Source organism: Aspergillus caelatus (assembly GCF_009193585.1).
Source record: "Aspergillus caelatus strain CBS 763.97 unplaced genomic scaffold BDV27scaffold_146, whole genome shotgun sequence".
NCBI lineage: Eukaryota > Fungi > Ascomycota > Eurotiomycetes > Eurotiales > Aspergillaceae > Aspergillus > Aspergillus caelatus.
Genome location: NW_022475409.1, coordinates 25,983 through 53,583, shown reverse-complemented (window position 1 = coordinate 53,583; position 27,601 = coordinate 25,983). Strand labels below are relative to the sequence as shown.

The following is a 27,601-nucleotide window of genomic DNA, read 5'->3' as shown; positions in this document are numbered from 1 at the left end:
CGGTGTCATGTGTGGCAGCGTGTTGATGAGTCTCAGCATGGCCTGAACAAAGGAAGAGCAAGACGACTTTGCAAGTATTGAGTGTCCTGGCTCAATTAATGCGGCTTGACAATGTAGTAACCTCGACTAATCGTGTTTCGGACTTATTACGACATATATATGTGTTTCTGATTCGAGCGATCGAATAAGATGACGGGGATATACAGTTAGTTTTTGGAATGATCCATAGGGAGTAGTAGGGATGGTTCAATCATCCTCGAACACTAGTATGGTGGACGTACCGTTCTTCAAGGAGATGTTGCTCGGAAGGTATGGCTCTGCTTCATTACATCAGAAGCAAGACGTCCTCTTTCCAGGAGTTCGAAGATAGGCATATGAAAGGTATCTCCTCTCAAGCATGTGTGGACCTCCTTGATTGGCACCTCCATCACATGGGTAGATTCTTCTCACTTTGCGTAATTCTGCTATCGACACGGAAACAAAGATGTAGAGAAACCGCCGTTAAAGAGAAGCATCCTCCGCTCTGAAGTTAGGAAAGGGCCTGCAGAACAAGCCTCGGCCTCGTATTTCTCTTTTCATTTATAGCACTCATTTTAACTCTAGTAATTCACTAGGGGGAACGATCCTTAGATAGCTGAGATCAATTAAACGAACCTCGGCACGATAATCTTTAACGACCTTATGCAGGGCAAGCGGGGTAAAAAAAAAAAAAAAAAAAAGCCCCCCTCATCGTACAATCCATATGCCACTCTCAAGATATTGATTTCCAAAATAATACATTAGATCTAATCTCTGAACCCAATTGACTTTCATTTTTCCACCCTTACTGCAAACTATATCTACAAATCACCGACAAACATGCCCTACTCGCTAAAGGGAAGAAACGTGTTGGTGACAGCCGGCTCCAGGTGAGAAAGCTCCTTGTCCACCGCCGGGGTCTCCCTTTGGCTAATCGTAGCTGCAATGGCTTCTAGAGGCCTAGGCGCCTTGGTATGCGAGAAGTTTGCAGCAGAAGGTGCCAACGTGCTCATCAACTACCACTCCAATGCGGAGGCTGCGCAGCAACTGGCCGACAAACTTGAGAAGGAGTACTCGGTGAAGTGCCACATCGCCCAAGCTGTATGAATATCTTTCACAGGGATTAGTTCGATTCCATGGCTTTATATATTCCATATGCTAAATCGTTTATTCCCATCAAGGACACGCTCGTTGCCGCCGAGAACGACCAGCTTGTTCACACAACAGTGGGAAAGCTAGGTGGTTTAGATATCATCATTGCTAATGCTGGATGGACACGCTTTACTCGCCCCGGAGACATTTACGACATGTCCCACGATGAATGGAACAAGGTAATGCTCCCATGATACAAGAAGATTTATAAAAAATATTATACTTATCCGCAACGTCCAGTGCTGGGCAGCCAACGTAATGTCCCACCTGCAGCTTATGCAAACTGCGCAGCCTATCATGTCGAAGAACCCCGACGGCGGCGTCTACATCGCTACTTCTTCCATTGCTGTATGCTCAGAACCCACCTCAACTGATCTTCCTGGCTATAAGACTGACTCTAAGTAGGGAATCACGACGGGTGGCAGCAGCATGGCATACTCAGTCACCAAAGCAGCCGGCCTGCACCTGATGAAGCATTTTGCCTTCACATTTGGGCCTGAGATCCGCGTTAATGCAGTCTTGCCGGGTCTACTTCTGACGGAATGGGTAGGTACACTGACTGACGCTGTCAAATGTCCTTAGTATGGGCGATATACTGAATAAAAGTCTAGGGTATGAAGTTTGGCGACAACATAATCGATGCATTGAAGGAGCGGTCTACCTTGAGACACGAGGTATGGATTTGAATCGGCTGCAGGCCCAAACCGAGATATCGCTAATATAGGAAACACCAACTAGACGTACTTAGACGACTGTGCGGACGCGTATATCAGTCTTGCGAAGAATACGTCCGCGACAGGTCAGCAGCTCACTGTTGGTATGTTGTACAGTTCCATGTACATGTTTCGAGATACTAATTGAATTTCTTTTTTTGATAGATGCGGGCTTGGCTCTTGGGCATCTCCCATCGGCTAAGGTTTGAAGTTTGTGCGGTAGACTTCATCCTGGTTCCAGATTAGCCGGATATCAGTATGCCCTGGGTTGTGATGCATCGTTCCCTTGTCTGTTTGTTCTGGTATCTGGAAAACACTCAAGCAAAGCCCATGGACATAAAAGAGCATAGCAATAATATTAGCAATTATAGTCTATCTGAAACAACTACCAGGAATACTACTCCCTGGAGCGCCCTTCAAATAAATCTTGTTTCCCATACTGCCAAAGATCATTTAAATCGAAATCCAACGACCACGGTATGAAAGGAACAGAGCCAGGTAACGGCTCAGCAAAGGATGCCATGCTATAATTCTCATTGAAAGGATTCTGCCCGGGAGGTATCTCATCCGTTGGAAGATGATCATCGAGACCGTCATACAAGGTTTCCCACGCGTTATCTCTAGAAGCTAATTCGTGCGGTAACTCCGTTTCAGTTAAACTGGTAGGTTCCGTAGGATTGGGGCTCGCAGTATGCCTTGCGTTTGTCCACTAGAATCCAGTGAGCAAGTTCCATCTCATGTGGTACAAACAAAGGAAGTGTATACGTACGTGTGTATCAGCTGTGGAGATGAGTCCCTTGTTGCGCGGCTGGTCATGGTTACTTGTTGTAGGGCGATGCGGAAGATGCATGATCGCCTCATCAGAGTCTCGACGTGGCCGTTTCGATACGTTTTTCAATTCGACTTGCACCTTTTCCACATATTCCACTGCCATTGACCTCATCTTGCTAAATATTTCAGAGACTAGATTGGGTAGGAACGTCCCACTGGCTTGAAGACTGGGGAGTAGGGAATCGAGAATGACTCCCAGAAGCTGGACGTCTTCAGTAATATAAGAATCGCCAGGATTCTGAATAACATTGGCGAAAAGAATAATGAACGACGAAAGTGAATGAAACAGTGTGAGACTAGGACTAGTCAGGCACATTGATTTCTAGTACACATCTTGGTGGGGGTGATCCTTACCCAACTAGCATGGTCCTTTTAGGAAAGCCATATTTGTCTATTGCAATCAAGAGACGCGCGACATTTCGAGCTGAGTCCAAACATATCATATGCCCAGTATAGACACGATCTCCGATATCAGCACAATCTTGGCGAGCCATATCATTGCGCAACTCGTCATATTCCGTCAGCTGATCTTGAAAGGCCCAACAGCGATGTAGGGTTGCTAGACAGTTGAAGTATTCGAGATGTAACGTAATCGCATGACGGACGTTTTCCTTGGAGCAAACGATGGGCTTTCCTGGTTGGACGTCTACTGGTAGAGATTGGCACCACTCTTGAAGTTTCGCATCCAGATCAGATATAGTTCGAAACCTTTTCAGGGCAGGGTATCTCCTTGAGCGAGCGCTATATAATTCCGAATAAACCTCGCTGGCGATTCTGCTAAGCCTCATGTGTGCCAAGAGCAAGACAGCAGTTCTCGGGTTTGTAACGGCCAACTGCCGCTCGTCCGGAATATCGATTTCTATATCCCTATCATCAATAGCTGGAGGCCTTCCTAACCTAAGACTGAGGCTTTTATCAAGAGAGTACATGCACCAGAAGATAATGTATCGCTCAGAGACCTCCGGCGGTGAAAGGCGAGGGTCCTTCAATTGTTGCTGCAAGCCGAGTGAAGTCGCGACTCGTACTGCGGCTCCTAAAGCAATGTATGTGGCTTCTTTGTCAAGTAGGATTTCTGAAGTAAGAGCCTGGAATGCATCAGTCAGTCCTGAGCCGGAGTTGGGATCAACCGAATGGGACTTTACCATTGCCAACAACGCTTGAACAGCCATAAGATCCCTGCAGCTGAGAGATAATTCACCAAAAACATTCCAGCAATTCCGTAGGTAGTCTACTGCAGTAGTAGGTGCCAGCATTGAGCTTTCGGCGCTCACATTCATATTCTCCTCATGCGATAGCAGGCAGCCAAGCGCGAGTACTACATTGAGCGAGGCATACCAAGATGTGCTCTTTGGGGGACAAGAAGTATACTGCTGTTCGTACAGAGCTTCAAACTTATCCCTTCGATACAAAGGGATAACATCATTAAGGGTGTCAAAAAAATCTGAAAATTCATTAGAAAAAGTGTACTGATACGCGTGGAAATAATCTTACATGCGACAAACAAATCAGCAACATGTTTAGGCGGAAGTGACACTTGTCCTCGATAGTCCAGACCATGCCATAGGCGGATTGATTCAAGGAGAGGAGGGCATGCTTGTATTCGCCTTAGGATGAGATCCGAAAGGTCCGAGGAATTAGTCCTACTGGATATCCACTGTAATCCAGCAGGGGAGAAAAGAGAGAGACTCGAAGCTGAGCCTGAAGTATGTAGGTCGTCAGTACAGTTTCTATATATCATATGAAGTTCAATAGATTACCAATAAACGTAGAGGAACCCTCATCATGAAGTAATAGCATTGAAAGTTGGTCATCCAGATCAGTTGATGTACCAGTAGTGGCAGGAGTGATAGCCTCGCTTGCGAGGCCTGACGCGGCCAAGATCGACTCCATGCGCTCAATTCGGCTTTCCATATCTAAAATCTTCCCTCGCCTACATGATAGGGGAAATAAGAGACGCGATTCAAATTGAGACGTCTTTACAAGCAACTCCAGAACGTGCTTACTTACCTGTCCGGTTTCGACGTCTTTCGGGGATGGAAAGTTGTGACACAATCATCGCCTCGTTGTAGACACCGAGCACAGCTTTGCCCTTCCCTCTGGCATCTCACCTGTCGAAGAGCAAGTCAATCATCGGATACCCGCGGAATGCCGAAGTATCATTACCTTTGCAGCCCTACACTTATCACACGATGTCCGCAACGCATGGCCGAAAGGCGGATGCGGATCCATATTGGACTAGATAGGTGTAATTTTTGTCGCTGAATAAAAAATACCGGAGAGGTTAGCGAAGTAAGAGATAGAAGCCTGCAATGGCTCACCTCGCTTAATATGCAAAAAAGTAAAATAATACTAGTTCTCGGTTTAAGAATCCGAGTGGGTCTACCTTAATCTCTAGACCCTGCAACCTTGAATGCCCAGGATCCAAATCGCTTCTAAAATAGCAGTATTGGCAATTGTAGTCGATTTCTTGGTTAAGGTAGGTATCAATGGTGTAGATACTAGCCTAGCCCGTGACCGTTTTAGAACCTTAGTGGCGCCATTAACCTCACGTGGCGAATTCAAGACCATAAAATCAGGGCTCCGTATAGAAAGCTCTATACTGTGTATAAATTGGGACTTTGCATTTCTTCTGTGACTAAGCGGCTATAGGTTGAATCCGGTACCGGTATCAAAGCTGATTAGATTATCTCTGTTTTCATTCCTTCGTACGGTGTACCCTCCCTTTTGAAAGCACCCACTTTGTAGAAAAAGTCTGCTAGAAATCACGCATCTTGTTAGTACCACCCAACTTACGTTATATATTTTCAGGCGTCGAAGGTGGGAACGCAAAACCCTATGGATCTTGGCAATTGGATTACCTCGGTCCCGTGTCATCCTTATGATTTAGGATCCACCACGGAGTTAACCGCTGACTTCTTCCTAGCAGCATGCCTTAGTCCCAGTCCCTTTGAAAACAATCCACCGCGGTAATTGTGTCCAAGCAGCTGGTGCTAGTTGATTAACAGATCATATCATTGCCAGTCGATAGCTAAAAGAACGTAGCATATTCATTCATAGGCTATGTATGTACAGAACGTTGAATGTCGTTCATAGTGTAAAGCAGACAAATCATTTGAACGAAGACAACAGCGAAAAGATAAATGCGCACGGGGGAATGGGCTAAAGAGGCAATGGGTTTTGTAAAGTCATAAAAGCGATGAAATGTTTAGGGGACATAGATAATGAAGAAAGAGAAGGGCGGGCTCCAAGTACTCTCTATGCCAGAAACGGGATACAAGACAGCCAACACTATATCAAAGCATCTGCATCTAATTACCCCATCTATATGTCATGACCATTGTTGCATGGTGAACTGATGAAGTTTGCGTGTTTTCAGATCCCGTAGTTATTTCCGTCATACCGCCGTCTTGCCATGTCATTGTTACTGCTGGGTGTACTTGTGAACCCCACCCTGACCATATGTATCATCAACTCCCAGCGTTGACTGGTACATAAGAGCTTCTTGTGGCCAGTCGCCAGCACCGACGTCCGGTGCGTCAGGCCGTCTGTCGTAGAAATCAGGTTGGCCAGTTGAGAAACCACTAGGAACACCAGCAAGCTGTTGTTTATGGGCAAGAGAGTCGCCCCTAGGAGGATTACGGTAAGGTAAATTTTCAATCGCGGGGGTGCTTGCTTCCAATGGAGTTGTGCCCGCTGAGTTAGCAAAATCACCGAAGTCGAATCCAAAGTCAGGGTTTCCAATCGTTGCGGGAACTTCAGCTTTTGCCGGAAGACCCCCAGTAGTTGAGGATGTTGTCGGTCGTGTCGGTTCCGCGATGTATGGAACTGAGGGAATTGTTTCGGGAATGGTGATCGGGCTATCAATCGCCGGTCCTTCTCTTTCCTGCGTAGCATGATAGGAACCAGGTGCTTCAGGCTGCTCCATAAGCACTGGAGCTGGTGAGCGGGGTACAGCTGAGTCGCTATCCGGAATCACGGTAGATCGTCGAGTGCTGTTGCCCATCATGCTTCCGGGTTTTGAGCTTCGGCTGACGCGATGCTGCGGGGCCTCTGAGAACGGATTTTCTGGCCCCTCCATATCGCGAATACTGAACTGGGCGATAGATCGTAGTTTCCGTGTGACCCAAGACGCTAAGACCTTGCCTCGCTGTTTCTCGCCTAATCGGGATCGAGGGAAGTCTCCATGAGAAACAAATGCCACGATATCGGCAACAACTTGGTGCTCGTTTAGAATAGCGTCGACAATCACAGGCACAAGAGATGCCAAGTAAGCTTTCCTTGTAACTTCAACAACAACAACAATTAATCCACCTGCCTGGAAGACAGCACTATATCAATTATATTAGCAGGTGTATGCCAGACTGGAATACTATGACTGTTCACTTACCAGCCCCCAGTCACAATGTTGCGGTGACATCTTTCAACGGAGTTTTCAATATCCATTGGGAAATGGTTCAGACCATTGACCTCGAAGGTCTCACCGATCCCTCCAAGGACAAATAGTACTTGCATTTCGACGGGCTGTCCTCCAGGGCCAATAGGTCTCGTGACAGTGTGAAGGAAGCCCAGATCACCAGTACGTACATAGGCCACATTAGGGTCACCGTCTACAATTCGCCCGTTAAAACGCTCTTGGTCGAAATCTTGCTTAGAACCGTAGAATGCCTTGGCGCAGGCATCCGATTGTATCCAAATCTCGCCATATTCACCCACATGTGACAAAGTACAGGTCTCCGGGTTCACAATAGCTATTTGTGTATTCACCGGCACCATTCCAGAGTCTTGGACGGCAAGGGCAGTTGGGTCTGTATCAGGATCTACGGGACACACAAGTCCACGACGCAGAGCCCGAAGGTCAAGCCATAATTCAATCGGTTCGATGCACATATATGATCTCGTAACAACCATCGGGTTGAGGACATGAGAATACACTATGTTGATTGCGGTACGGTCGAGACCTGCAGAAGCGAAGTGCAGACGCACCTTTTGGTCTGGAGGCAAGAGTATGTCAGCATACCTATTTTGACTGATCGGATCACAAGGAACATACATATATCGATACGTGGTCGGCCTTCAGCAGATATCATCAAGTTCTTCAATTCCTGAAGTTGAAAGCCCTTCCCAGCCATTGCAGTCATCGCGTAGTCCAACATCTGGCTGGTAGCATACGTATCTTTAATCTTATAGCGTGCAAGAGTGACGAAAAGTGTCATGGGGTTTGTTGCGAAGTCGACAGGTGATACGAGGTATGTGGGAGCCCCTAGAAGCTTTGGTTAACCCGGAAGACATTTTAAGTTTATTGATTCTGCTTACCAACATAGATACCCATCAAACAGGTATGGAGGAAGCCAAGACTCAGGGTGCTGCGAACACTACCCAGAACGGGTCTTACACTGCTCATCTGGCATGTCTCTTTTTGTACCTTGCACATACCCATAATAGTATCATGGCCGATATGGACCGATATCCTCCTCTGGTCTGGCGTCCAATAAGTCCAAACCATTGCTGGTGTACTTCCCTGTAACCATGCATCTTTCACAACATAACCGAGCTCTCGACAGCCGTGAGACTGTTTCCCTGGTTTTGTGGTGTTGTAGATTGCCGGTACACCTATCCGAAGAACCTGTGCAGACTGCTTGATATGCTGCGAAACGAGCTTCTGTCTCATCACATGATCAACATCACTGTTTACAATGATGGCTTTCACATTGAAATCATTGATAACGTGTAAGAAAGCCGGGGCATCTTCTGAGAGCCGATTTTGATCGATAGGGGGAAGAGGAATGGCAACCACCCCCAGACAGAAGCAAGCATGAACTGCATAGACGTATTCTTCTGAGTGGGTATACATAAGCACCAAGTGATCGCCTGGGCGAACTTTGACTTTATTCCTCAGATAGCTTGCTACAGCGGCAACTTTCAAGTCAAATTTCTTCCAAGTGATGCCCTTCCCTTCCTTTCCACGGCCATCGATGGAGCAATAAGCTAGCTCTTCTGCCTGACGAGAAACACGCCAATGAAGGAGATCCACGATAGTTGAGAAATTGCTCAATGGCGTTGATGTGCGATCATCCATGACGACTTCACGGTAGTCTACGCCCGAATACTGCTTTTCTTGCATGGCAAGCATTTCTTGTCTTGACGTCAGGGCTAGGGGGGACCAGATTCCTCCGACTGGGTCAACTCCAACTGGTAAGTTCATAACCGACCGCTCAACACCGAACTTTACGTGAACACAGGGTAAAGTTCCAGAATCAAAATCTCTGCGGCAGAGCATGTTACCGATCTCTTGCCTGCCATTCTTAGTGACACGAGGTAGAGTGTTAGGAGCGGTGAGCAGGACACAGTAGACCCGCAAGTGGTGTTCGTGATAGAGGACTTCCATGCACCTTTCTGCTAGAGATTCAAGGAGAACAGAGTCCAACTGCCGTGGAGGTCCACCGGAGGTTGCTGGTGCCGTGGACGCTGCGTATGACTCTAGAACCACGATCGGAAGATGTTCTTCGTTGACAAAAACATCGAAGGCTGTACAATCGTGTATCTTAGGTACGTTTTTCAGAAGACTGACGATCATATGTTGAACGAAGAAATAACGATGTTCAACGATTTCCTGTCCGTGTTCCACCCATTCAACTTTCTGGCGAAGACGGTCTTCATAGAGGCCCAGCACAAATATCTTGCCTTCAATCACACACCCCAGTAGACCAGTCCGCAAGAACTCCGGCTCCACCAACACAGGAGTTGGGTTTCCCTCTTCGAACTTGTAGGGCCGTGCATGGAAGATTGCTTCAGTATGTTTTGGCAGCGCCCAGAAGCCTCCGGAAAGGGATGGCGAGTCCACCCAAATCTCTCCGATCACATTCGGTGTGCACAGCAAATTTGTCTCAGGATCGACAACAGCCAGTGTAGCATCAGGGATAGGATAACCGAATGAGCCAACGCGCACGGCATGTGGCATAGACCCAGAAAACTTCCTAGCCTCTTCACCCATGGCCAAGACGACAATTTCGTTGCTTTTTAAAGCCTCTTTGTCGAGAAGAACTTCTTGGAGCTCATTCTTTGTTTGCTCTTTTGAGACAGGAGCTGGTGATGAAACCCCACCCAACAAACTGCTGCCAAACCCGCTGTTGTCTTTGGTCTTTTCTGACTGTCTCTCCTCCTTCTTGAAATCCTCGCGCTCATTTGGATCCATTTCATGAGTCAAAGAACAACCCATACGTTCTTCACCGCCTAGCCAATCCCGCACACTGATTACCATACCTCCGTGCTCGGGCAAGCAAAGCATTGGAGCGACAATTTCCCGAGCTCTTGGATTCCTCATCGGCCTTAGCCATCTGTCCGCCAAGATCTCGTGGAACTCAGCATCAACAGTAAGAGTGTCTATAAGACAGAGCTTAACACTTCCGAAGTTGGGCTCAGAATTCTTCTTATAATGTCGCGTGGCCATTGGATCCTGTTGATAATTGTAGGCGGCTATTTTGAGGCCAGGGTAATCTGCAGCCATGATAGTTGCCCTGTACTTCGTGATGAGGTGTGCATAGAGGCCTGGCGTTTCAACTGCGCGGTCTTCTAGCCAGACGGTTGTGTGGCCACCATATACTGTAAGAAGCACACCTAAAATCATGCCGATCCCATGCCTGGGATCGAGATAGCTCATGAGCGTTTCTCCATGCGATCTGACTTTTGAAGAGCCCGGCACAGTCGAGATCATTGCGCTAAGGCAGGCCATCTGATGCATGATCGTTCGGTGACTCATGACGACACCGCGCAAATCCCCCGTAGGTGCTCTTGAAAATTCAATATAAGCCAGGTCGGGAACCACAAGAGGCGGTACATCATCCTTTTTCTTCGGATGATAACTTCCGAATTCGTTAGTTTTCCACCACTCTACACCTCTTGGCCAGTTCAATTTTTGGGCGGTAATATCCCTTTGAAAGCTTTTTAAATTATTTTCTGTAGTCAATGCAAGATGCGCTTGCGTTGAGGTGAGAACAAGGTTAAGGCTTTGATAGTCCTCGAGGCTATTGATTGGTACAGCAACAACGCCGGCGATGAAGCATCCCATGAGCGCAACGGCAAACTCTATGACCTCGGAATCTCGGTAGATGAGTGCTACTCGGTCACCGCGATATAGATTACTCTTATCTCGGATAACCTGTGCGACCTTTTCAGCACGGCTTGCAAGCTTCTCCCATGTGATCGACGCAATCTCCTTGCCTTTTTGGTCCAATACCCAGTAAGCAGCCTGTTTTGAATGGATCCGAGAGCGATGCCGAAGCACAGCCGGGATGTTGTCAAAGTTAGACATCGGCATATTCTTGTCATGGGGGTCATGAACTGCAAATGGAATGTCGCGAGGTTCTAGAGGGAGCAAATGCTCAATTGCCGGCCCATGAGGCAGCTCAGAAGCAGGTATCAACGGCGGTGCCATATTTGCAGTGGGAGAAAATGCATCTGACTGGGAGTAACGATGAAAGCCGCCCCCACCATAGCTATCTCTATAATCATCTTGTTGTTGTCCCGCAAAATCAGAGAAGTATCCTTGCTGTGAGTCGAGCATCGTCGACTGTCGCGTGATTCCGCCAGGTGGTGGCATTTCATAAACACCAGCAGGCTCGTCCAAATGATCTTGGTAAGGACCAGGGTTGAATGCATAGTTCTGACTTAATAGTGTCGCGGTCCTTGTGTCTTCTGGTGTGACAGATGCTTGTTGTGACTTCGGCAGGAATAGAGAGTCATATGAGCCAGACGAGGGCATTCGGTCGAGAGCCTGTAGGAACGCGCTGTCTCTATCAACGGTGTGTTGTGTATCCGCACTGATTCTTCGATCGTATCCGAAGCTTCCGCTACCCGGGGCGCTGTCACGTCCATTGGTGAATGAAGAGTAGCCCTGAGTTGTAGAGTCGGCGGTAGGCGGTCGAACGCTAAGTATAGCCGGCGGTACATAATTTGAGCTCGTCAACGATGAAGAAGGTCCCCCGGAGCCGGGTGTATTAACTTCGAGGCCGCTATTAGGGCCAAAAAATTGTGAAAGGAGAAGCGTCCGGCGTTTCTGATAGCTTAAAAGAAGATCAGTTTCATCAATCGTTAAATAGTATATGCCCCATTGTATTGAATTTAAACATCATGTATTTGAGCGCATCCGACTCACTTCCCGGCGGCTCTCATTCACCATGTTTGTCAGACAGAGGTCGCTTACCCTTTCTCCGTGATATCTCCTTCCTGATTACCAAGATGTTAGTCTTACACGGTCAAGCAAGCATGACTCCCATATCTTTAAGAGCAGTTGATGGGTTTCTCTGCTCCATACACACCTCCAATTCTCTGTCGAGGTTCCGCAAAGCGCTATTCAGCTCTGGATTATCGTCCGCCATTTTCGAAGCGTTGAACATGAACTTGTTGAGGGGCTCTCATGCGAATCCGTGTTTAGAAGGATAAAAGAGTTCTATGATCTTCATCTCAGGATCCTTGAGGCGTCAGTCGTAGAGCGCTGGAGGGAATCTCAGACACTCTGACTTATGTGGCCCCCTAGCGATGATATCGTGAGGTGGTTCTATTTCACTCCGGGTTGTCCTCTATTTCTCCGCGCTTGAAGAGCCACAACGTCACCTGCCGCCGTGGCTTAAAGCCCCTCAAAGCCGGTCTCCACAAGCACAGGGGAACCAATAACAAAACTTAGTTCCTTGCACAGCCACGACACAGAGCAGAAAATAAGCATAAGGGCACGAGGATGATCCTTAAAGATTATTCACAACAATGGTTATGTTCGCTTACTTCCAGTATAACCGGATGTATTATTTGTGGATGGGCCTCCAAGCCCACTATCATTGTCCAAACACATCGTTTTGCTGTCTCGTTTTGCATTTATATTTCCTTACAACCAATTGGATATTACACGTTTGGTACAAAGACTAGGTACGTTACGCCGATAAAAATGTAATTCGAAAACTTTGCAGTTTGTACAACTTGTTTGCCGAGCGAGGATACACCTGAAATTGTTTAGTACACATTGGAAAGGAGACTAACACCCTTTTGACTGTACTGTACATATGGGTCAAGTAGTAGTACGAGAATAGATTCATCTGCGTTTTATAGGACTACTTTCTCATTTGGGAATTAGCAACACCTATGTAATCCAAATCTGGCTTAGTGTTTTGGGCACCACTTGCGCTACCATCACATGACCTACAGAATATGATTGGTGTTGGGCCAGTGCCCTAACGTGTCCACAGAGCTAAGCGAGCGCACCTCGATTTTCCTGGCAGCCAAAGGAAACATTTCAGCCGACCGACTGCTATCGTCGACGTTGAACGCTCACCCAACGACACCGCCCGTCACCTTTTACGAATCCCTCCCTCGACAACAGGTGCATTCGGCGTCCATAATGTCTGACCACGGGGAAGTCGAGGTCGAAAACACTGCGGCCTTCCAGGTCCTCCCCAAGGAGGCTGTCGCGGAGATGGGAACCGTGAAGCTCTTCAACAAGTGGAGCTACGAGGATGTTGAGATCAGGGATATTTCCTTGACGTAGGTGCTTTCCAATTCTTTGCGATTTTCTGTGCTACGATAAAACCGCGTCCGTCCAAGCGTCGCCTGGTTGAATTTGGGATGGGAAATGATGCGACAACGAGGGAGAGGAATGAACTGTGCAAGAGGGATGCGGAAAAGGATGCATATACGAAATGGAATTTGCTGACTCGAATCTACGCACATAGCGACTACATCCAGATTCGTAACCCCGTCTACCTTCCTCACTCCGCCGGTCGTTATGCCGCCAAGCGTTTCCGCAAGGCTCAGTGCCCCATCATTGAGCGCCTGACCAACTCGCTCATGATGAACGGCCGCAACAACGGCAAGAAGCTCATGGCTGTGCGCATCGTTGCTCACGCTTTCGAGATCGTACGTGCATCTTTTGTGGTGGACTAGCCGATACCTCAGACACCAGAAACTAACAACTTCCGCAGATCCACATCATGACCGACCAGAACCCCCTCCAGGTCGCCGTTGATGCCATTGTCAACTGCGGTCCCCGTGAAGACAGCACCCGTATCGGTTCCGCCGGTACCGTCCGTCGTCAGGCCGTTGATGTTTCTCCCCTCCGCCGTGTCAACCAGTCCATTGCCCTCTTGACCATCGGTGCCCGTGAGGCCTCTTTCCGTAACATCAAGAGCATTGCTGAGTGCCTCGCTGAAGAGCTTATCAACGCTGCCAAGGGAAGCTCGAACTCCTATGCCATCAAGAAGAAGGACGAGCTTGAGCGTGTTGCCAAGAGCAACCGGTAAAGGGATAATGTTGGGCGTATTCTCCGTTTGGTCCTGTTTCTATCTGTACTGGAGTGGACGGGGGGTTCTATAGGATTCAGTCGATTGGCATGCATCTGCGCGACTGTACATACCTCAAAACAGTCACTGGAGGGAGCAAAATCCAAAACGATAATGGGACGGCTTTCTTCTATAGTAGCTGAGATGCGATCATGAAGACCTTGGGCTTTTAAGTCGGTACCTTTTATTTTTGTTCAACGAAAAAAAAAGATCTTTCAAATTTCCATAGGTTGCTCTGTCTTTACAACGACCAACGTAGTTCGTCTTGGCTGTAAGCCATAGGTCGTGGCTCAGCTTCACCATAGCGCGTAGATCTAAGGAACGGAGGGTAATTCTCTAACCTAAGGCTCCTGACTTTTGGTTTAAGTCGCTCTACAAGGGATGGGCGGATCATAGATGTCTTGCGCAGAGCCACTTTGCTCCGGACGTTTTGTCGCTTATCGATAGGCTTGCCCGATCCCGTGGTGGGAAAAAAAGTTCAGATCCGTTATCAAACGTGAGCACTACCACCTCCCACACCCCGATTTCTCTTTCCTTGATTCTTTCACCACATACTTTCGAGTCACTGGTGAAATACTCCTAGAAAAATGGTAAAAAGGAAGCTGGGAGCCTTGGAAAAGGTCGAGGCCGACCTGTGAGTACTTAATTGTCATCTCCATCCGAGAGTTGAAGATTTATCTTGTCACTAACGTGATCTTCAGACCCAATTTACAGCATAAAATTCGAAGAGACCCAAAGTAAGTTAATCGCGGCACTCGAAAATGGGTATACCTGTCGATTGTTTGCTAATATGCATCGTGTTACAGATCTTACATCGAAGACTTTCGCGCTCAACATTATCAATATGAGAGTCACCGAGAAATTTTCATGGCAGCACCGACGTCGGCCACTGATACGGGCATTATCTCATTGCGCGAACTGATCGACTTTGTTGCTCACGTTGCCGACTGTTACCCAGACATTACCAAGGACTTCCCTCAGCAGCTCATGGACATCTTGACGCAGCATCACTTAGTATTGGAGCCGGAACTTCGAGAGAAGATCGTGGGGAGTCTAGTACTGCTGAGAAAGAAGGAGCTTCTTGACTCTGCAACGTATGTTAATGTCATTCGCAGAATGGGTTTATTCCGTTACTGAATATTGTGGCTACAGATTACTCCAAACCTTATTTCCTATTCTCATTACGACGCCCAGCAAGACATTGCGAGCATTGATCTTCCAAAAGATTTTAATGGATCTTCGTGCTTCGAACGCTAAGACAACAAATCACAAGCTCAACCGCACCATGCAGACTGTCCTTTATAACTTGGTGACATCAGACCGTGTCTCGTCCAAGGGTCTATGGGCCATTAAGCTCATTCGTGAATTATGGAAGCGGCAGATCTGGTCCGATGCGAAAACTGTTGAGGTCATGAAGGAAGCTAGTTTGTCGGAAAACGAGAAAGTTATTATCGGTGGTGTTCGCTTTTTCCTGGGTGGAGATCAAGAGCGCGAGGAAATGGAAGATGAGAGCAGTGACGAAGAGGCCATAGACCTTGGTAAGGTCAAGCACCAGGTTGGTATCAACAAGAAGACCAGGAAGAAGTCTCGCGCTGTGGAGAAGGCGAAAGCAACTGTCAAGAGAAAGGAGCGCAAGAAGAACCAACCACATCCATTGAATTTCTCTGCGCTACATCTTCTACACGATCCTCAAGGCTTCGCAGAAGCTTTGTTTTCGAAGCATCTGCAAAATTCCAAGTCCAAGGTCAATCTAGAGCAAAAGCTTCAAGTTTTGCAACTTGTAACTCGCCTTGTCGGATTGCATAAGCTGCATATAATGCAACTCTACTCTTATTTCCAGAAATATCTCACTCCACGGCAACCTTCGGTCACTTCCTTTTTGGCATCGCTAGCGCAAGCGTCGCATGATTTGGTTCCTCCGGATGTGCTTGAACCGCTCATTCAGAAGATCGCGAATGAGTTCGTATCTGAAGCATCGGCATCGTTGGTTGCTACCGCTGGTCTCAATGCCATCAGAGAGATCTGTGCACGACAGCCACTTGCAATGAATGAGACTTTGCTACAAGATCTTGTTATGTATAGAAAGAGTAAGGATAAAGGTGTTGTGATGGCAGCCAGAGGTCTACTCGGTCTCTACAGAGACCTTAATCCGGAGATGCTGAAAAGACGTGACCGCGGCAAAGAGGCATCTATCGGTCTTCGCTCAGGAGAAAAGAAGGAGAAGCGTTATGGAGAAGAAGCGACCGGTGGTATCGAGGGCTTGGAGCTTCTCGAGCAGTGGAAGGAAGAGGAGCGCAAGAAGAGGAGGGCCGAAAAGGGGCTTCCTTCTGATGCAGAAGACGGCGAGGATGAGGAGGATGAAGAAGCCGACTGGGACGCTTGGAATGTAGAAGACGATGAGGACAGCGATGACTCCGGCGGCTGGATCGATGTCCAAAGCGATGCTGAAATCGATCTTAGCGACTCCGACGATGAGAAGAACGCACGCCCGTCAAAGAAGGCCAAGCAGGATGCCAATAATGAAGAAAATGTCAATTCCGAGACAGCGCAGGATAAGACAGAGGTTCAAAAGCCAGATATTGCAAACATCGCAACCACACGTATTCTTACACCGGCAGACCTGGCGAAGCTTCAAGAATTACGCACTCAAGCAGCTGTTGACGCACTTGTTCCAGGCGCCAAAGGTCGCCGTGGTCAGACCAACGCTTCTCGGCACAAGGATGATCCTCTGACGGCTGAAGAGATTGAGGGTTTGGCTGCTCTGTCCGCCGGAAAAGCAACTCGTGAAGAACGAATTGCCCATGCTAAGGAAGGGAAGACTGATCGTGCAGAGCATAAGAGTATCACTGCGAAGAGGAAGGAGCGTAAGGTGGAACAGGGTAAGAGTACTACGAATAAGGAGAAGGCTCGCAGAAAGAACATCTTCATGACCCTCGGAAAAGCAAGAAACAAAGGCAAGAGGAGTCTTGTGGAAACTCGCAACGTATTGAAGGCCCATCAAGACCGCCAGAAGCGTGGCGGCAGGAGGGGAAACAATGGTTAAAGGTCGATGTATATACGTGGAGACAGCCCATGGTCGATAGTTTTGGTCGCTATAATAGAGCGGTAGCTTGGTTTTTGAATTTACATTGTTGAAATCTACGTTGAGAAGATATAACTATGTCCTTTGTATTCTTTGTAATGGATCCCGCTGCCCGTCTAATAACTTTTGATTCTTGATTGGGACGAGTGTCCCACCGAGACTTTCTTGACCGGTTTGCAAATAACCAATACCGATCCAAACTAGTCTGATCGCATAGTGAAGGACGCAGAGAGTCGACCTCATTCACGTATGGAAGCCCTAGTCACGTCCCAAAGAAGATATATTGGATATGTGAGCGACACGTGCTTATGCGCGTCACCCCGCGTCGCGTTTCCCGCCGCCCAGCCTCTCATTTCCGTCATCACCTTTCTCTTCTCTTCATTCCAGTTGTCAACTGTCATAGCCTGCATTCTTCTTGAAACTTCGTACGGAACTCTCCCACACCAGGTTCTAAGTGGATAACCCTCCCCCCACAGTGTACTTCAAAGAAAGAGAGAAAGAGCTCTAAAAGGAGAAAAAAAGAAAAAGTTTCTAAACCCTCCATCGTCAACAATCCCAAACTACATCAAAGATGTCTCCATCACTTCAGAACAAGATGTCGTCCAAGCGCAGGCGATTCCAACCACCGATAACCTCCTTCTTCCCCGCAGCAACAGGAACAGATCACCCCGATAGCTCATGTGCCCCTCACTTATCTTATAACCACTACTCCACCACCACATCATCCCCCACACCTGCCGTTGATGCAAAAATCCAAGCATCGCTACTTTCAGTCGGCATGCGCATCCGCAAATCAGTCGCAGAAGGATACAAAACTCGAATCCCTAATTCAGAAGACAAGCCAACCCCCTATACAAATAAGATCCCGAGCGTCGGAGGTCCAACTGCCTATACCGAACTGGCGCCCTTCTGCGGCATGACGAAATCAGGCGAATCTGCAACCCAACCTATGACTCATCCTTCCTCGCTGTCCTACACTCAAATGGATCAGCTCATAACGGACGATGGAGATGCTTTCTCTCTCCCACCAAGCAGCCAAGAATCAATTGAGTCGGTCCAGACAACCGCACAGAAGCGATCATACGACTGTGACGAAGATCTCGAAGAGGCATTCGATGAAATGCCGACTCATCCGGGCCACAACTGGCAGAACTTCTTGGATCCGAGTACAGGGGTGAATTCCGTGCCTGGCCGTTCTATCCTCACACCAAATCTAGGCCAGCAGCGACGTCAGTTTGTTGCCATGAAGACACAAGCGACTATCGATGTTGATGATTTTGAAGAGCCCACCTTCCTTCGTAGGCGCGAAGAGGTTGACATGGACTTATCATGAATGGAGCTAATGTAGCTTTGGTCCAAATGGGAGGCTGGTCTATACTGTTCGTCATGTTGCCTCTCACTGGACCACCCTTGTGTGGACATGATTGCTCACCGCGCCATCTAATTGCTACTATGAGCACGGTATGATTGTTGGATGGGCTCCGGTCATTCACCGCGAGTTCCTGAACTTCTGGTTAAGTTGAGGTCGGCGTTCGGGTGTTTCCTTCTATTATCTCCTTGCATATGCTGAGACAGCATTTGTTGCTTCTGATTATCGTCAAGCGATTGTATGTACAGATACCCGCATTGGTTGGACATAGTTATGCCGATTGTACCTTGTGATATTAAGATTCATATCAGAATATTACCACTTGTATATATAACAAATAAATAATGGCAGCATGTCTGTGTCTTTTTACTTCTCTTTTTGGCATTGACAGTATATTCTATCTAGTTTACAGCCCCTGTCTTCAGTAGGGCAGATGGAACAATAGGGCGCAACAAGACCATGGTCATGGTCTTGAAAAAGGTCCAAAATAATCAAGAGCGCTGGCCCTTCATGTACCAAAGAAATATGCAGTTCCGAAAGAAGTAGACCTAAAAAAGAAAAAAGAGAAAATTTGAACACAGGAAATAACGCTCAAGCCGAACTCCATCATTTAATCTGCAAATAAGATTACAGTTCGTCCTTGACATTGGCTTTCTGTTTCTGTTCGCCCTCCTGCTGTGACTTCTCCTTCTGGGCCTTCTCGGACTTGGCCTTCTTGCCATTCTTCTTCGACTGGTCCTTTCCGGACTTGGCTGCCGCTGCACCCATCTTCTCATAAATACGGTTCATGGTGCGTTCGAGCTCCTTGAGACGGGTATCAAGCTCAGCCACAGTCAGAACTGCGTCATCGGATTCGGCTAGTTTCTCTTGAAGAGAAAGCTGGGTTTCGAACCAAGTGTTGGTGGATTCAAAAGCTTGAGCCAAACTGGCAAGGTCAGATGGCTGGAAAATCGAGTACTTTGGGCCCGTGGGTTTGGCCGTTGAGGTTATTGAGGTGGTTTGAGATCCTGTGGACGAGTATGGATCTTCATCCAGGTCTTCAAGAGGGTCGGCGGTTGAAGATGGTTCACTAGATGAGGTAGTCGATGAAGTTTCTTCACTAGTAGAGGATGCAGATAAGGACGAAGAGTACAAGTCTTCATCCTGCTTGACTTGCTTCTCCATGAGGTCCAGGACAGTCTTAGCATTCTTCAGCACATCTTGTAAAAGCTCAATACGAGCTGGACGAGCGGCGTTTTCTTGTTTTCTCTTAAGCGCAGGATTAACAATGTCCTTCAGGGCCTTGAGCCTTTCTTGAAACTCCGATGTCTTTGCGTTTTCGCCATCGCCATAAAGCCAATCACTAGCGGCAGCGGACTTCTCCTGTAGGGCTGCCAACTGATCTGGCTTGATTACCTTGGCGAACTCCTCGTCATCTACAAGGTCACGGCTTCGGTAGATGAACGACTCCAGCTCATTCAAAGCCTCTTCACGTAGGGCACGATCACGGTCCGAGGCGTCAAATGCGGCCAAACGTGCTTTAACACGGCCAAGCTCAGTCTTGGATAGGGCAGGAATTCCTAGAGGGGACGACGTGAAGCGAATGGGAATAGTCTCCACATTGGTCTGTGGCGTGGTCTTCTTGTTTTCTTTAGCGGAGGCGGTAGAAGTAGGGTCGCTGGCTGAAGTTGTCGAGGCTTGGGGCTCCTCAGGCTCCAGAGTGATCGACTCGCTAGGCTCTCCATCTTCGTTAAGAGGTGCCTGCTCCTTCTTAGAACCCAAACCGAAGAAGCCTTTGACGTCTTCAACAACACTCCCCGTCTTAGAGTTCTCAACCTCGCAACTCACGGCACCATTGACAACCTCGGGAAGGCCGTCAACGGGGCTCAGACGAATAGAGAACTTGGTAGTGATGTTTGCAGGAGAGCAGCCAAAGCTCTCCTTCAGTTTGGCGACAGATGCCGTGAGATTTTGCGTCTGTACACTCAAAACTGGAGACTCAACCACATTGTCCTCCAACGGAATCTGCTGGTAGAAACTGAACTCAAAGTCCTCAAGGTTTTTCACGGTGACTTGCTTCTCAGGGCCAACTTGGGAAGTGGGAGTGAACAGCTTCTGCTGTCTATCCCGGGATTCAGAAGGCCACTTCAGCAAGACGGGATAACCAGAGACGTCGTGGGCCCGGATATCCTTGACGCGGAAGCTAGGGCTGAGGGCAGCTCCCTTGAAGGCAGCGCCAAAAACAGCAGCCTCATCTGCGTTAACGCTAGTTCTGAGTTTGTTGGATGCTCCGCAGACCCGCTCCAGCTCCTTCTGGACAAATGGGGTACGGATAGCTCCACCGTGCAAGATGACAGAATCAATATCGTTCAACTGTAATCCAGCAGCCGCTAGAGCTTGCTCCAGAGGCTGTCCAACCCGGGCAATATGCTGTTCTGCAAGCTGCTCGAACTTAGAGCGAGTGATGCGGTATTTGAAATTGAAGTCTTCCTCATAGAGGCTTTCGAAAGAGGCTCCAGTTTCAGTGTTGGCGCTCAGAACCTGGCGAACTTTCTCAGCGTCCTTCCAAAGCCGCGCCATGGTTTTGCCGTGAGAAGCGATATCGGATGGTGCGACACGATCTTTCAATTTCTTGTCTTGGACCAAGTTTGCGATCATGTCCCCAACCACGAGATCATTCAGGGAATCTCCACCAAGGGTCTTATCCCAGCCTGTTCCTAAAACATGGACTTCCTGGACTGTCTTGTTGAACTTTCCAACATCCTTCACCGAGCGACTTTGGAAACGGAGGACAGTGGCGGTTGTGGAACCCGCACCCATATCGTAGACGACATGATACTCGGGCTTCTGCCCGTTTGAAACACTGGGGAACTGACGACTGGTTGCATAATTCAATCCAACAGCGAGGCCTTCACTAACAAAAGCGTCAACATTCAGACCCGCTAATTCTGCCGCCAACTCTAGACTTCTCTTCTCCTCAGCCGTGTAGAAGGAGGGATAGGTGATCACCACATCTCTGATATCTGAGCCTTTCCCGGCAAGGTTGTCGGTGTTGACTTTGACCTGCTTCAATTGCATGGCCAAAAGCTCTTCAACAAGAAAGATGTCCTTCCTTTCTTCCTCGCCAAGTCTATTGCTTCGAAATCCGACAGTTCCCCGCTCAGCAGCTTTTTCTAGTTTCAAAGCGGGATACCTGCCAAGGTGTGTCTGAACCGCTTCATTCCCATCACCATTGAAGGAAACCCCCAGTAGTGTTTTCAAATTTGCGTAGACATCGTCCGGATACCGTGCAGCGAGTGCCAGCGCGTCGCCGCCGTAGAATCTCTCGGGAAATGGCGCATTATCTCTGGTGGGTTTGAATGCAACAGCAGCAGACTCCTTACGTTTCGAGTCTTTTGTGAGTACGATCTCCAGTGGAATTCCCGGTTTCACAAGCACCGCTTTGAGGTATTCTGTGCCCACATCGATACCGATCACTGCGGATCCAGCAGCAGCAGCGGGTGCCGGAAATGCAAGGAAGAACAACAGGAAAGGCACTATTAAGACGGAAAGAACCGGAGAGGAGGTAGATATTCGCGGTGAATTATGTCGTAGTTTGACAGCCATTGTCTATATATCTGTTGTAATTAAATGGTCAATCACCCACCTCTCAATTGCTGACATAGGGGACTCTTTACTTGGGAAATGTGCGTATTTTTTTTTCTAATAAAGAAAAGCACTGTCCGACCGGTCTAGTAATCTTCTAGAATGTGTACAAATGGAATTTGGACCAAATGCCAAAATGCACTTAAAGTGCCGGTAGAGGCGAACTTGTGGTAAACTATAAGAACGAGTCAGCAAGGGAAGAGAGTCGGCTGGATGGGAAGTAGGGAATGCGGCATACGTGAATTTGAATAAGTCAAGCCATCCAGAACGCGGTCACGTACTGAACTACTGGCCACCTGGCAGTAAGCATGAGTAATAATGTGTGATGCCGAATTATCAAAGGGAAACTTTTGGAGAGGACACGTTTGGGATCAAGGGATGCAAACATCCCCGAACTCGGTCGTGTTTGCATCAGTGGTCCCTGCAGATCACGGGCCCATCAGGATGACTTTACTACTAGTATTAGTAGAACTACCTTTACATATTACCAAGGGTTGTTTTAGCACGGATAAAATGTACCATAAGCTATATGTTAAAGACACTATTCGTCATCGAAATCCGAATCACTCATCCACCCGGTCTCGTAAGATTCTCGAATCTCCCCCAATCCATTGACAAGTGTTTCACGTTCATCAACGCCAATAATTCGCCCAGCAATTGTCTCCAACATTTTGATCCTTTCCGCTGTCCGAGAGGATGCAGTAAGCGCTGCGAGAACATTTACTTTGTTTTGTTTTGTACCTGAGAAGATACGACCAGGGTAGCTGTCAAGAATGGGGAATGCCAGGGGCGTGTGGAAACTGTCTCGTGTTAGACCGAGAACACCCATCACGTATAAACTACTACGCCGGCTCTCACCTTTGGAACATTGGTGCTGAATTGTAGTAGCGCTGCTTCCGAGAGAGGCCAATATCCTCTTGAGGAACGGACTCATTGTCCTGGTCAGGCTTGGTTCCACGCCAAACCTGAAGCTGGTTGAATATATGTGAGTTATTGCTTCCATGTCCATCGTAGGTAAAATCTAATTCAAATTCTGCTTGAGATTTAACTGCACCCTGTTCCGAGACATTTGTTTCAGTCAGTGGTCCTTTAACAGGTAGGTGCTGTTCGTTAGTTCCATCGTCCGCGGTGACAGAGGATTGCAACTCAAATATTTTGTGGGTGCCATCATCACCAGCTAAGGAGGACTCGAAGTCATGGAATTGCCGAAGACGGGTTGGGAGCATAACGCTTTCCATAGCAGAGCTGATAAGTGCAGTAGTATGCCATTCAGAGTGCGGGTCGACATACACTTTGCTCGGAGTGTGGCTGGGCGGATCAATAATTGGAGTATACAATGATGACTGAGGAGAGATACTGTATATTGTCCGCGCTTTGTTCATGTCCCGTTTAAGTTGAGTTTGCTGTGATCAGGAGCAACATTAGACCCACTACAGAGATAAGAGAAGGATAACTCACACGAGACACCTTTAATCCACCTTCAATTGCCCATACCCAGATAGACTTTTTACCAAACTCATCTCGCAGTCTGTCGATATATCTAGCAGAGAAACCACCCCAAGCATCATCAGAACTTGTGAACAACTGGATTGCCCGTAATTGATCACATTCCTCCGCGAATGGCCTCACATCTCTATCCAGAAGATCATGCTCTTTGTCAAGGTCACCAAACAGGTCTTCTCCGACATTCCAATCTTCGAAAGGCATAATCATGCTGTTCAGCTCGTAATCATTCAATTGAACAATCGAGCGGGGATGATAAAAGAGGCGATTATAATCAGACCAGTACCGAACTGTTTCGGTTGTGAGTTTGGGAGCAGGGAGCCCTGCATCTAAGTTCTTCTGGTACTCGCTTTGAGAGATTGGTGTCTGTTGTTGTATGACTTCTTTCCCGTCCCATAAGCTTTGGCCAAGATTTGCATCCTCGGTCAATTCGTACAGTGCGTTATACTTTCGAAGAGTACCAAAAGCACCTTTTAAGTCATATATTACTGTCCTGGGAGTGAAGGTTTCTGTCCCATCTGCGCCCACACCAGGACGAAAATGGACGTCATGGTCCACCGGAGATTCCTCTTCTCCATTGTAGGTAAAATAAGACTCCTGTCATTTCCGAGTTATTTGAGCAGTGCCCGATGAAATGTAAATAGGCAAATTAAACTTAGATGATATGTACCTGGATGTTCCAGAAATGAGTAGCCAGATAATTGGCCCGCTGCCCTAGTTGAAGGGTAACGATTTCATGCATGCTTAACTAGAACTTTGGTGCGCACAGTGAGATTATTAGCCCACACCTTTAACGGATAACTTGATGACAATAAAGTACATACAAGGTAGAGGTCCGGTAGAAGCCGATATTGCATCAACGAACGTGAGAGCTACTTCAATGTATCCCCTCTCAAAGAAGGAACCCTATACAGCTTTAAATGGAATCAATACTAGTATTGCAAATGATACTGTGTATGGCATCACAAGCCAAACGCACGGACCAGATGGTATCCTCGCTTCCAATTATGGTATGAAGTTCCACCACATTCCACGTGATATCTCTAGACCATATTTGGCAAGACTGGTAGTCAAGGGCAACAGTCACATGACGTGCTATGGGTGTGCAATAAACAAGCTAAGAGGCGTTGTTGTGGGTGCGTCACCGATAGGGATCAACCGAACACCTCCACAACGATCGATTAACGACGGGACTTGTTTTTCCATTAATCCTCCTTCTCCCACGGCAGACTGTCATGCCCAACTGGGGGACCTCTTTCACCCTACTAATCAGATAATATATAGTACTGGAGCATGGATTCCCCATCAAGCGTCATGTCTAGCCCTTCAAAGGTCCTTAATAATCCTCTGTCAAGCCCAACGAAAGCGCTGAACCCTCTTTCACCAGAGCGCCTCAATCAGCAAACATTTCCCAACTCACCAACGTTACCTAATGACGTTCGCAATATGCAACGGAAGCCTAGAGGTTTATCAGATGTCCAAGCCAAGGTTGCGTACTTGAACAATCTGTCACGAGGGAACAGTCCAGCAGCGTCTTCAACACAGCCATCTGCCGGAAGCTCAGCGGCTCTTCAACGTGCTATTCTAGGCCGTGAGGAGGCGGAATCCGCACTGGCCAATGTTTCTGTACAACTCTCGGAAGCCCAGTCTCGTGAGCGTCGCATCAGTGAGAGGCTCGAATCGTTGCTGGAAGAACTGCAAACTGCAAAGACACGACAAGCCCACGAAAGAGCAGTATTTGAGAAAGAAATACGGAAAGCGAGAAAAGAGGCTTTTCGCGCAGGGTCTGTATTGGTGAAAGCTCAGGAAGAATTAAAACAGGCGAGATTTGAGACCAAAGTGTTAAAGGATGAGGTCCAGTCGGAGCGAGAAGCGAAGGAAAAGGCGAAGCAGGAGGCGTTCGAGCGCGCGTACACACTTGCAGGTCTGATGGAGGAGATAGAAGTATTGAAAGGACGCTTGCGAACGGCAGAAGCGAAAAGTCATGCACATACTCTGGAAGCACGTGCCCAGGAGATGCACAAACGAGATGTTGGAAGACTATCACTAGCAGAAGGCGACCTTGCATTTCTCCAAACGCCTACGCCTCGAAGGCCGAAACGATCCGCAGAAGAATCCGATGACACGCCATTGGAAAGTCGTTTGAACCATTCTTTTGCCCAAGATACCCCTCCCAAGAGGCCAAGAGTCTCCGATGTTACGCCCCGGAACGAAATCCAAAAGTTAGATTCACTGGAAGCAAAAGGTGACAGTGTTCACGAATTACAAATACAACTAGAATCCGAACGACAACTGAGGGTCAACGCGGAAGATATGATAGAGTTCCTGAAAGTGGAGTGCATGTTCAAACGATGCACTTGTCGTATCGAAGAGGAGCGAGAAAAGGGTCATATTCAAAATACGACAGAACACGCAACCAAGAAACTCGATGGCCCCGGCGAACACATCGACAAAGATGAACCTGCAGGCGCCAAACCGCATATCGAAGACTCCCCATCCTCTCCCCATAAAAGCTCTGGCCAACCTATCGAGTCCGCTGAAGAACCAGAAACAGAAAATCAGCAGCAGCCAGAGGAGACTACTATAACATTCTCGCCTGCTACTGGAACTTTCCATACAATCCCATCTCCTGTCAGAAGGTCACCAACTAAGAAGCTGGAGCATGACATTGTAGAACTTCCTCAGCTTGTCGCTGAGAACCAGTCGACCCCTCAGCCACAGGTCACTAGCCCACTTGCGAAGTATGAAGTACCATGGGATGAGACACCTTTTGAAACAATTCATGAAAGTCGCGCCCGTGGTCCGCTCTCCCCCTCTAGGGTTCGTCCTTCACCCGCCACTAGCGACGTGCCATGGGACTCTGAAGTACCTAAGCAGCATCGCTTCGAAGGAAATGTTGATGAGCATGATAGCATCAGAAGAATACCATTGCGGAATGAAAGTGTGGAACCAGACCACTTGCATGGCATCCCTGGAACGCCTATCGACCGAGAGGAAGCCCTGGCGCAAATCCGGGCAAGGAGGGGCCGAACCAACAATATGAAGAGATCTGTCAGTGCCAACGAAAGTACGTTGCGCGCTGGTGGCATGGGGGTGACTCCTGTTAGAGCAGCGCGTCGAATTCCTGCCGTTCAGAATCCAGATGGAAGGTACAGTGAGATACGAAGTCGAAGGGACATGAGTGCGCCAGTCAGGATGTTCCACCGGTAACACTTATCTCACACTACATGGCCTCCTAGATGTTTACGAGTATTTGGACAGAAGCATTTATTAACTCTGGATAACTTATGATACCCTGGTGCTCCGAGGGAACCGGCGTTTTGGGAATTTTTTTTTTTTTATTTCGATAACAATCTAACAGAGCTCTTAATCACCGCTCGGTGTCTTTTGGGCTTTCTGGCTTGCCTTGCGAAGTTTCGTCTACAACTCTTCTGTCGGATGGTTTTCGGCATATCCCTTTTACCAGGCAATGATGGCGGGAAGTTTAGAACAAGGAATCTTGTCTTTGCTTTTATACTTTCTAGTTTGCACCATGCACAAACATTCCACTCGTTTCATTACTATGTTCATTGAATTACTTTTCCTTTGTCCACTTGTATATATGTCGTTTATAATGTAGATAAGTGATTTTCTATGATAAGGTTAATGAAAAAGCTTGACACCATGAATATCTAAGGTTAGATTGTGGATTCTTGAATAACCCTTCTCAACCTTTGGATAGTATACAAGATGGGCTTGCTCTCACACACAGGCTGTGATAACTCCCAACGCAATGAATTCCTATAAGGCTAGCCATTTTGATTGGTATATATACAGTCTAAGCCCTCCACTGGATGAAACCTCGTAAGCGATATGCGATATGCACACCGATTTATGTCGAAAACATCTCCCAAGTCCAACAATAAAGATACAACTCAGCTAATTGTGGCTCAGTTGTCGGACTGCTTAACCTACTCGGCGTCGCCTATCACAAGATGTTCAATACGGG

The 27,601-nt window shown here is 47.7% G+C and overlaps 9 protein-coding genes across 9 annotated transcripts; 5 read left to right on the top strand and 4 right to left on the bottom strand.

The window, feature by feature from the left end:
• The first annotated feature begins 728 nt into the window (after positions 1-728).
• Positions 729-2,206, top strand: BDV27DRAFT_131755 (SDR family NAD(P)-dependent oxidoreductase). Its single transcript, XM_032067705.1, has 8 exons — positions 729-908; positions 975-1,119; positions 1,200-1,349; positions 1,411-1,518; positions 1,576-1,716; positions 1,782-1,844; positions 1,909-1,987; positions 2,049-2,206. The coding sequence occupies exons 1-8, from the start codon at positions 859-861 to the stop codon at positions 2,090-2,092; spliced, it is 780 nt and encodes a 259-aa protein (XP_031925373.1). The 5' UTR covers positions 729-858; the 3' UTR covers positions 2,093-2,206.
• Positions 2,207-2,280: 74 nt separating this feature from the next.
• On the bottom strand, positions 2,281-3,208 carry BDV27DRAFT_147108 (uncharacterized protein; the record flags this gene model as incomplete). The annotated part of the gene is made up of 3 exons (XM_032070688.1): positions 2,281-2,592; positions 2,653-3,010; positions 3,069-3,208. 3 exons carry the CDS (start codon positions 3,206-3,208, stop codon positions 2,281-2,283), a joined length of 810 nt encoding a protein of 269 aa, XP_031925372.1.
• A 2,531-nt stretch (positions 3,209-5,739) lies between these two features.
• Positions 5,740-12,261, bottom strand: BDV27DRAFT_131752 (putative AMP binding domain protein). Its single transcript, XM_032067704.1, has 6 exons — positions 12,029-12,261; positions 11,914-11,936; positions 8,028-11,773; positions 7,765-7,974; positions 7,102-7,705; positions 5,740-7,042 (listed from the first exon to the last, which is right to left on the bottom strand). Exons 1-6 carry the CDS (start codon positions 12,104-12,106, stop codon positions 6,136-6,138), a joined length of 5,568 nt encoding a protein of 1,855 aa, XP_031925371.1. The 5' UTR covers positions 12,107-12,261; the 3' UTR covers positions 5,740-6,135.
• A 693-nt stretch (positions 12,262-12,954) lies between these two features.
• On the top strand, positions 12,955-14,261 carry BDV27DRAFT_131749 (40S ribosomal protein uS7). The gene is made up of 3 exons (XM_032067703.1): positions 12,955-13,241; positions 13,430-13,613; positions 13,679-14,261. Exons 1-3 carry the CDS (start codon positions 13,099-13,101, stop codon positions 13,994-13,996), a joined length of 645 nt encoding a protein of 214 aa, XP_031925370.1. The 5' UTR covers positions 12,955-13,098; the 3' UTR covers positions 13,997-14,261.
• A 280-nt stretch (positions 14,262-14,541) lies between these two features.
• Positions 14,542-17,135, top strand: BDV27DRAFT_19584 (SDA1 family protein). The gene is made up of 4 exons (XM_032075971.1): positions 14,542-14,669; positions 14,737-14,772; positions 14,842-15,129; positions 15,188-17,135. The coding sequence occupies exons 1-4, from the start codon at positions 14,623-14,625 to the stop codon at positions 17,076-17,078; spliced, it is 2,262 nt and encodes a 753-aa protein (XP_031925369.1). The 5' UTR covers positions 14,542-14,622; the 3' UTR covers positions 17,079-17,135.
• Positions 17,136-17,334: 199 nt separating this feature from the next.
• Positions 17,335-18,854, top strand: BDV27DRAFT_131747 (uncharacterized protein). Its single transcript, XM_032067702.1, has one exon. The coding sequence runs from the start codon at positions 17,689-17,691 to the stop codon at positions 18,448-18,450; it is 762 nt and encodes a 253-aa protein (XP_031925368.1). The 5' UTR covers positions 17,335-17,688; the 3' UTR covers positions 18,451-18,854.
• On the bottom strand, positions 18,844-22,407 carry BDV27DRAFT_131745 (Hsp70 family protein). The gene is made up of 3 exons (XM_032067701.1): positions 22,349-22,407; positions 22,143-22,285; positions 18,844-22,082 (listed from the first exon to the last, which is right to left on the bottom strand). The coding sequence occupies exon 3, from the start codon at positions 22,069-22,071 to the stop codon at positions 19,114-19,116; it is 2,958 nt and encodes a 985-aa protein (XP_031925367.1). The 5' UTR covers positions 22,072-22,082; positions 22,143-22,285; positions 22,349-22,407; the 3' UTR covers positions 18,844-19,113.
• Positions 22,408-22,607: 200 nt separating this feature from the next.
• BDV27DRAFT_131744 (misato family protein) lies at positions 22,608-24,588 on the bottom strand. The gene is made up of 5 exons (XM_032067700.1): positions 24,438-24,588; positions 24,284-24,367; positions 23,569-24,210; positions 22,969-23,513; positions 22,608-22,910 (listed from the first exon to the last, which is right to left on the bottom strand). Exons 2-5 carry the CDS (start codon positions 24,353-24,355, stop codon positions 22,652-22,654), a joined length of 1,518 nt encoding a protein of 505 aa, XP_031925366.1. The 5' UTR covers positions 24,356-24,367; positions 24,438-24,588; the 3' UTR covers positions 22,608-22,651.
• A 214-nt stretch (positions 24,589-24,802) lies between these two features.
• BDV27DRAFT_131738 (uncharacterized protein) lies at positions 24,803-27,277 on the top strand. Its single transcript, XM_032067699.1, has one exon. It carries the CDS (start codon positions 24,907-24,909, stop codon positions 26,821-26,823), a length of 1,917 nt encoding a protein of 638 aa, XP_031925365.1. The 5' UTR covers positions 24,803-24,906; the 3' UTR covers positions 26,824-27,277.
• Positions 27,278-27,601: the final 324 nt, after the last annotated feature.

What these genes read in the sequence shown, in the direction of transcription:
- BDV27DRAFT_131755 (XM_032067705.1), top strand. Translation starts at nt 859, where the DNA reads ATGCCCTACTCGCTAAAGGGAAGAAACGTGTTGGTGACAGCCGGCTCC. An exon ending in GTCTACTTCTGACGGAATGG is followed by an intron (nt 1,717 to 1,781) that starts GTAGGTACACTG and finishes ATAAAAGTCTAG; the next exon opens with GGTATGAAGTTTGGCGACAA. An exon ending in GGTCTACCTTGAGACACGAG is followed by an intron (nt 1,845 to 1,908) that starts GTATGGATTTGA and finishes AACACCAACTAG; the next exon opens with ACGTACTTAGACGACTGTGC.
- BDV27DRAFT_131752 (XM_032067704.1), bottom strand. Translation starts at nt 12,106, where the DNA reads ATGTTCAACGCTTCGAAAATGGCGGACGATAATCCAGAGCTGAATAGC. An exon ending in ACCTCGACAGAGAATTGGAG is followed by an intron (nt 11,937 to 12,028) that starts GTGTGTATGGAG and finishes CTTGGTAATCAG; the next exon opens with GAAGGAGATATCACGGAGAA. An exon ending in CCGACCACGTATCGATATAT is followed by an intron (nt 7,706 to 7,764) that starts GTATGTTCCTTG and finishes TCTTGCCTCCAG; the next exon opens with ACCAAAAGGTGCGTCTGCAC.
- BDV27DRAFT_131749 (XM_032067703.1), top strand. Translation starts at nt 13,099, where the DNA reads ATGTCTGACCACGGGGAAGTCGAGGTCGAAAACACTGCGGCCTTCCAG. An exon ending in ATCAGGGATATTTCCTTGAC is followed by an intron (nt 13,242 to 13,429) that starts GTAGGTGCTTTC and finishes CTACGCACATAG; the next exon opens with CGACTACATCCAGATTCGTA. An exon ending in TTGCTCACGCTTTCGAGATC is followed by an intron (nt 13,614 to 13,678) that starts GTACGTGCATCT and finishes CAACTTCCGCAG; the next exon opens with ATCCACATCATGACCGACCA.
- BDV27DRAFT_19584 (XM_032075971.1), top strand. Translation starts at nt 14,623, where the DNA reads ATGGTAAAAAGGAAGCTGGGAGCCTTGGAAAAGGTCGAGGCCGACCT. An exon ending in GAAAAGGTCGAGGCCGACCT is followed by an intron (nt 14,670 to 14,736) that starts GTGAGTACTTAA and finishes CGTGATCTTCAG; the next exon opens with ACCCAATTTACAGCATAAAA. An exon ending in AAAATTCGAAGAGACCCAAA is followed by an intron (nt 14,773 to 14,841) that starts GTAAGTTAATCG and finishes ATCGTGTTACAG; the next exon opens with ATCTTACATCGAAGACTTTC.
- BDV27DRAFT_131747 (XM_032067702.1), top strand. Translation starts at nt 17,689, where the DNA reads ATGTCTCCATCACTTCAGAACAAGATGTCGTCCAAGCGCAGGCGATTC.
- BDV27DRAFT_131745 (XM_032067701.1), bottom strand. Translation starts at nt 22,071, where the DNA reads ATGGCTGTCAAACTACGACATAATTCACCGCGAATATCTACCTCCTCT.
- BDV27DRAFT_131744 (XM_032067700.1), bottom strand. Translation starts at nt 24,355, where the DNA reads ATGCATGAAATCGTTACCCTTCAACTAGGGCAGCGGGCCAATTATCTG. An exon ending in GTGGATTAAAGGTGTCTCGT is followed by an intron (nt 23,514 to 23,568) that starts GTGAGTTATCCT and finishes TCCTGATCACAG; the next exon opens with CAAACTCAACTTAAACGGGA. An exon ending in TCAGCACCAATGTTCCAAAG is followed by an intron (nt 22,911 to 22,968) that starts GTGAGAGCCGGC and finishes AACACGAGACAG; the next exon opens with TTTCCACACGCCCCTGGCAT.
- BDV27DRAFT_131738 (XM_032067699.1), top strand. Translation starts at nt 24,907, where the DNA reads ATGGATTCCCCATCAAGCGTCATGTCTAGCCCTTCAAAGGTCCTTAAT.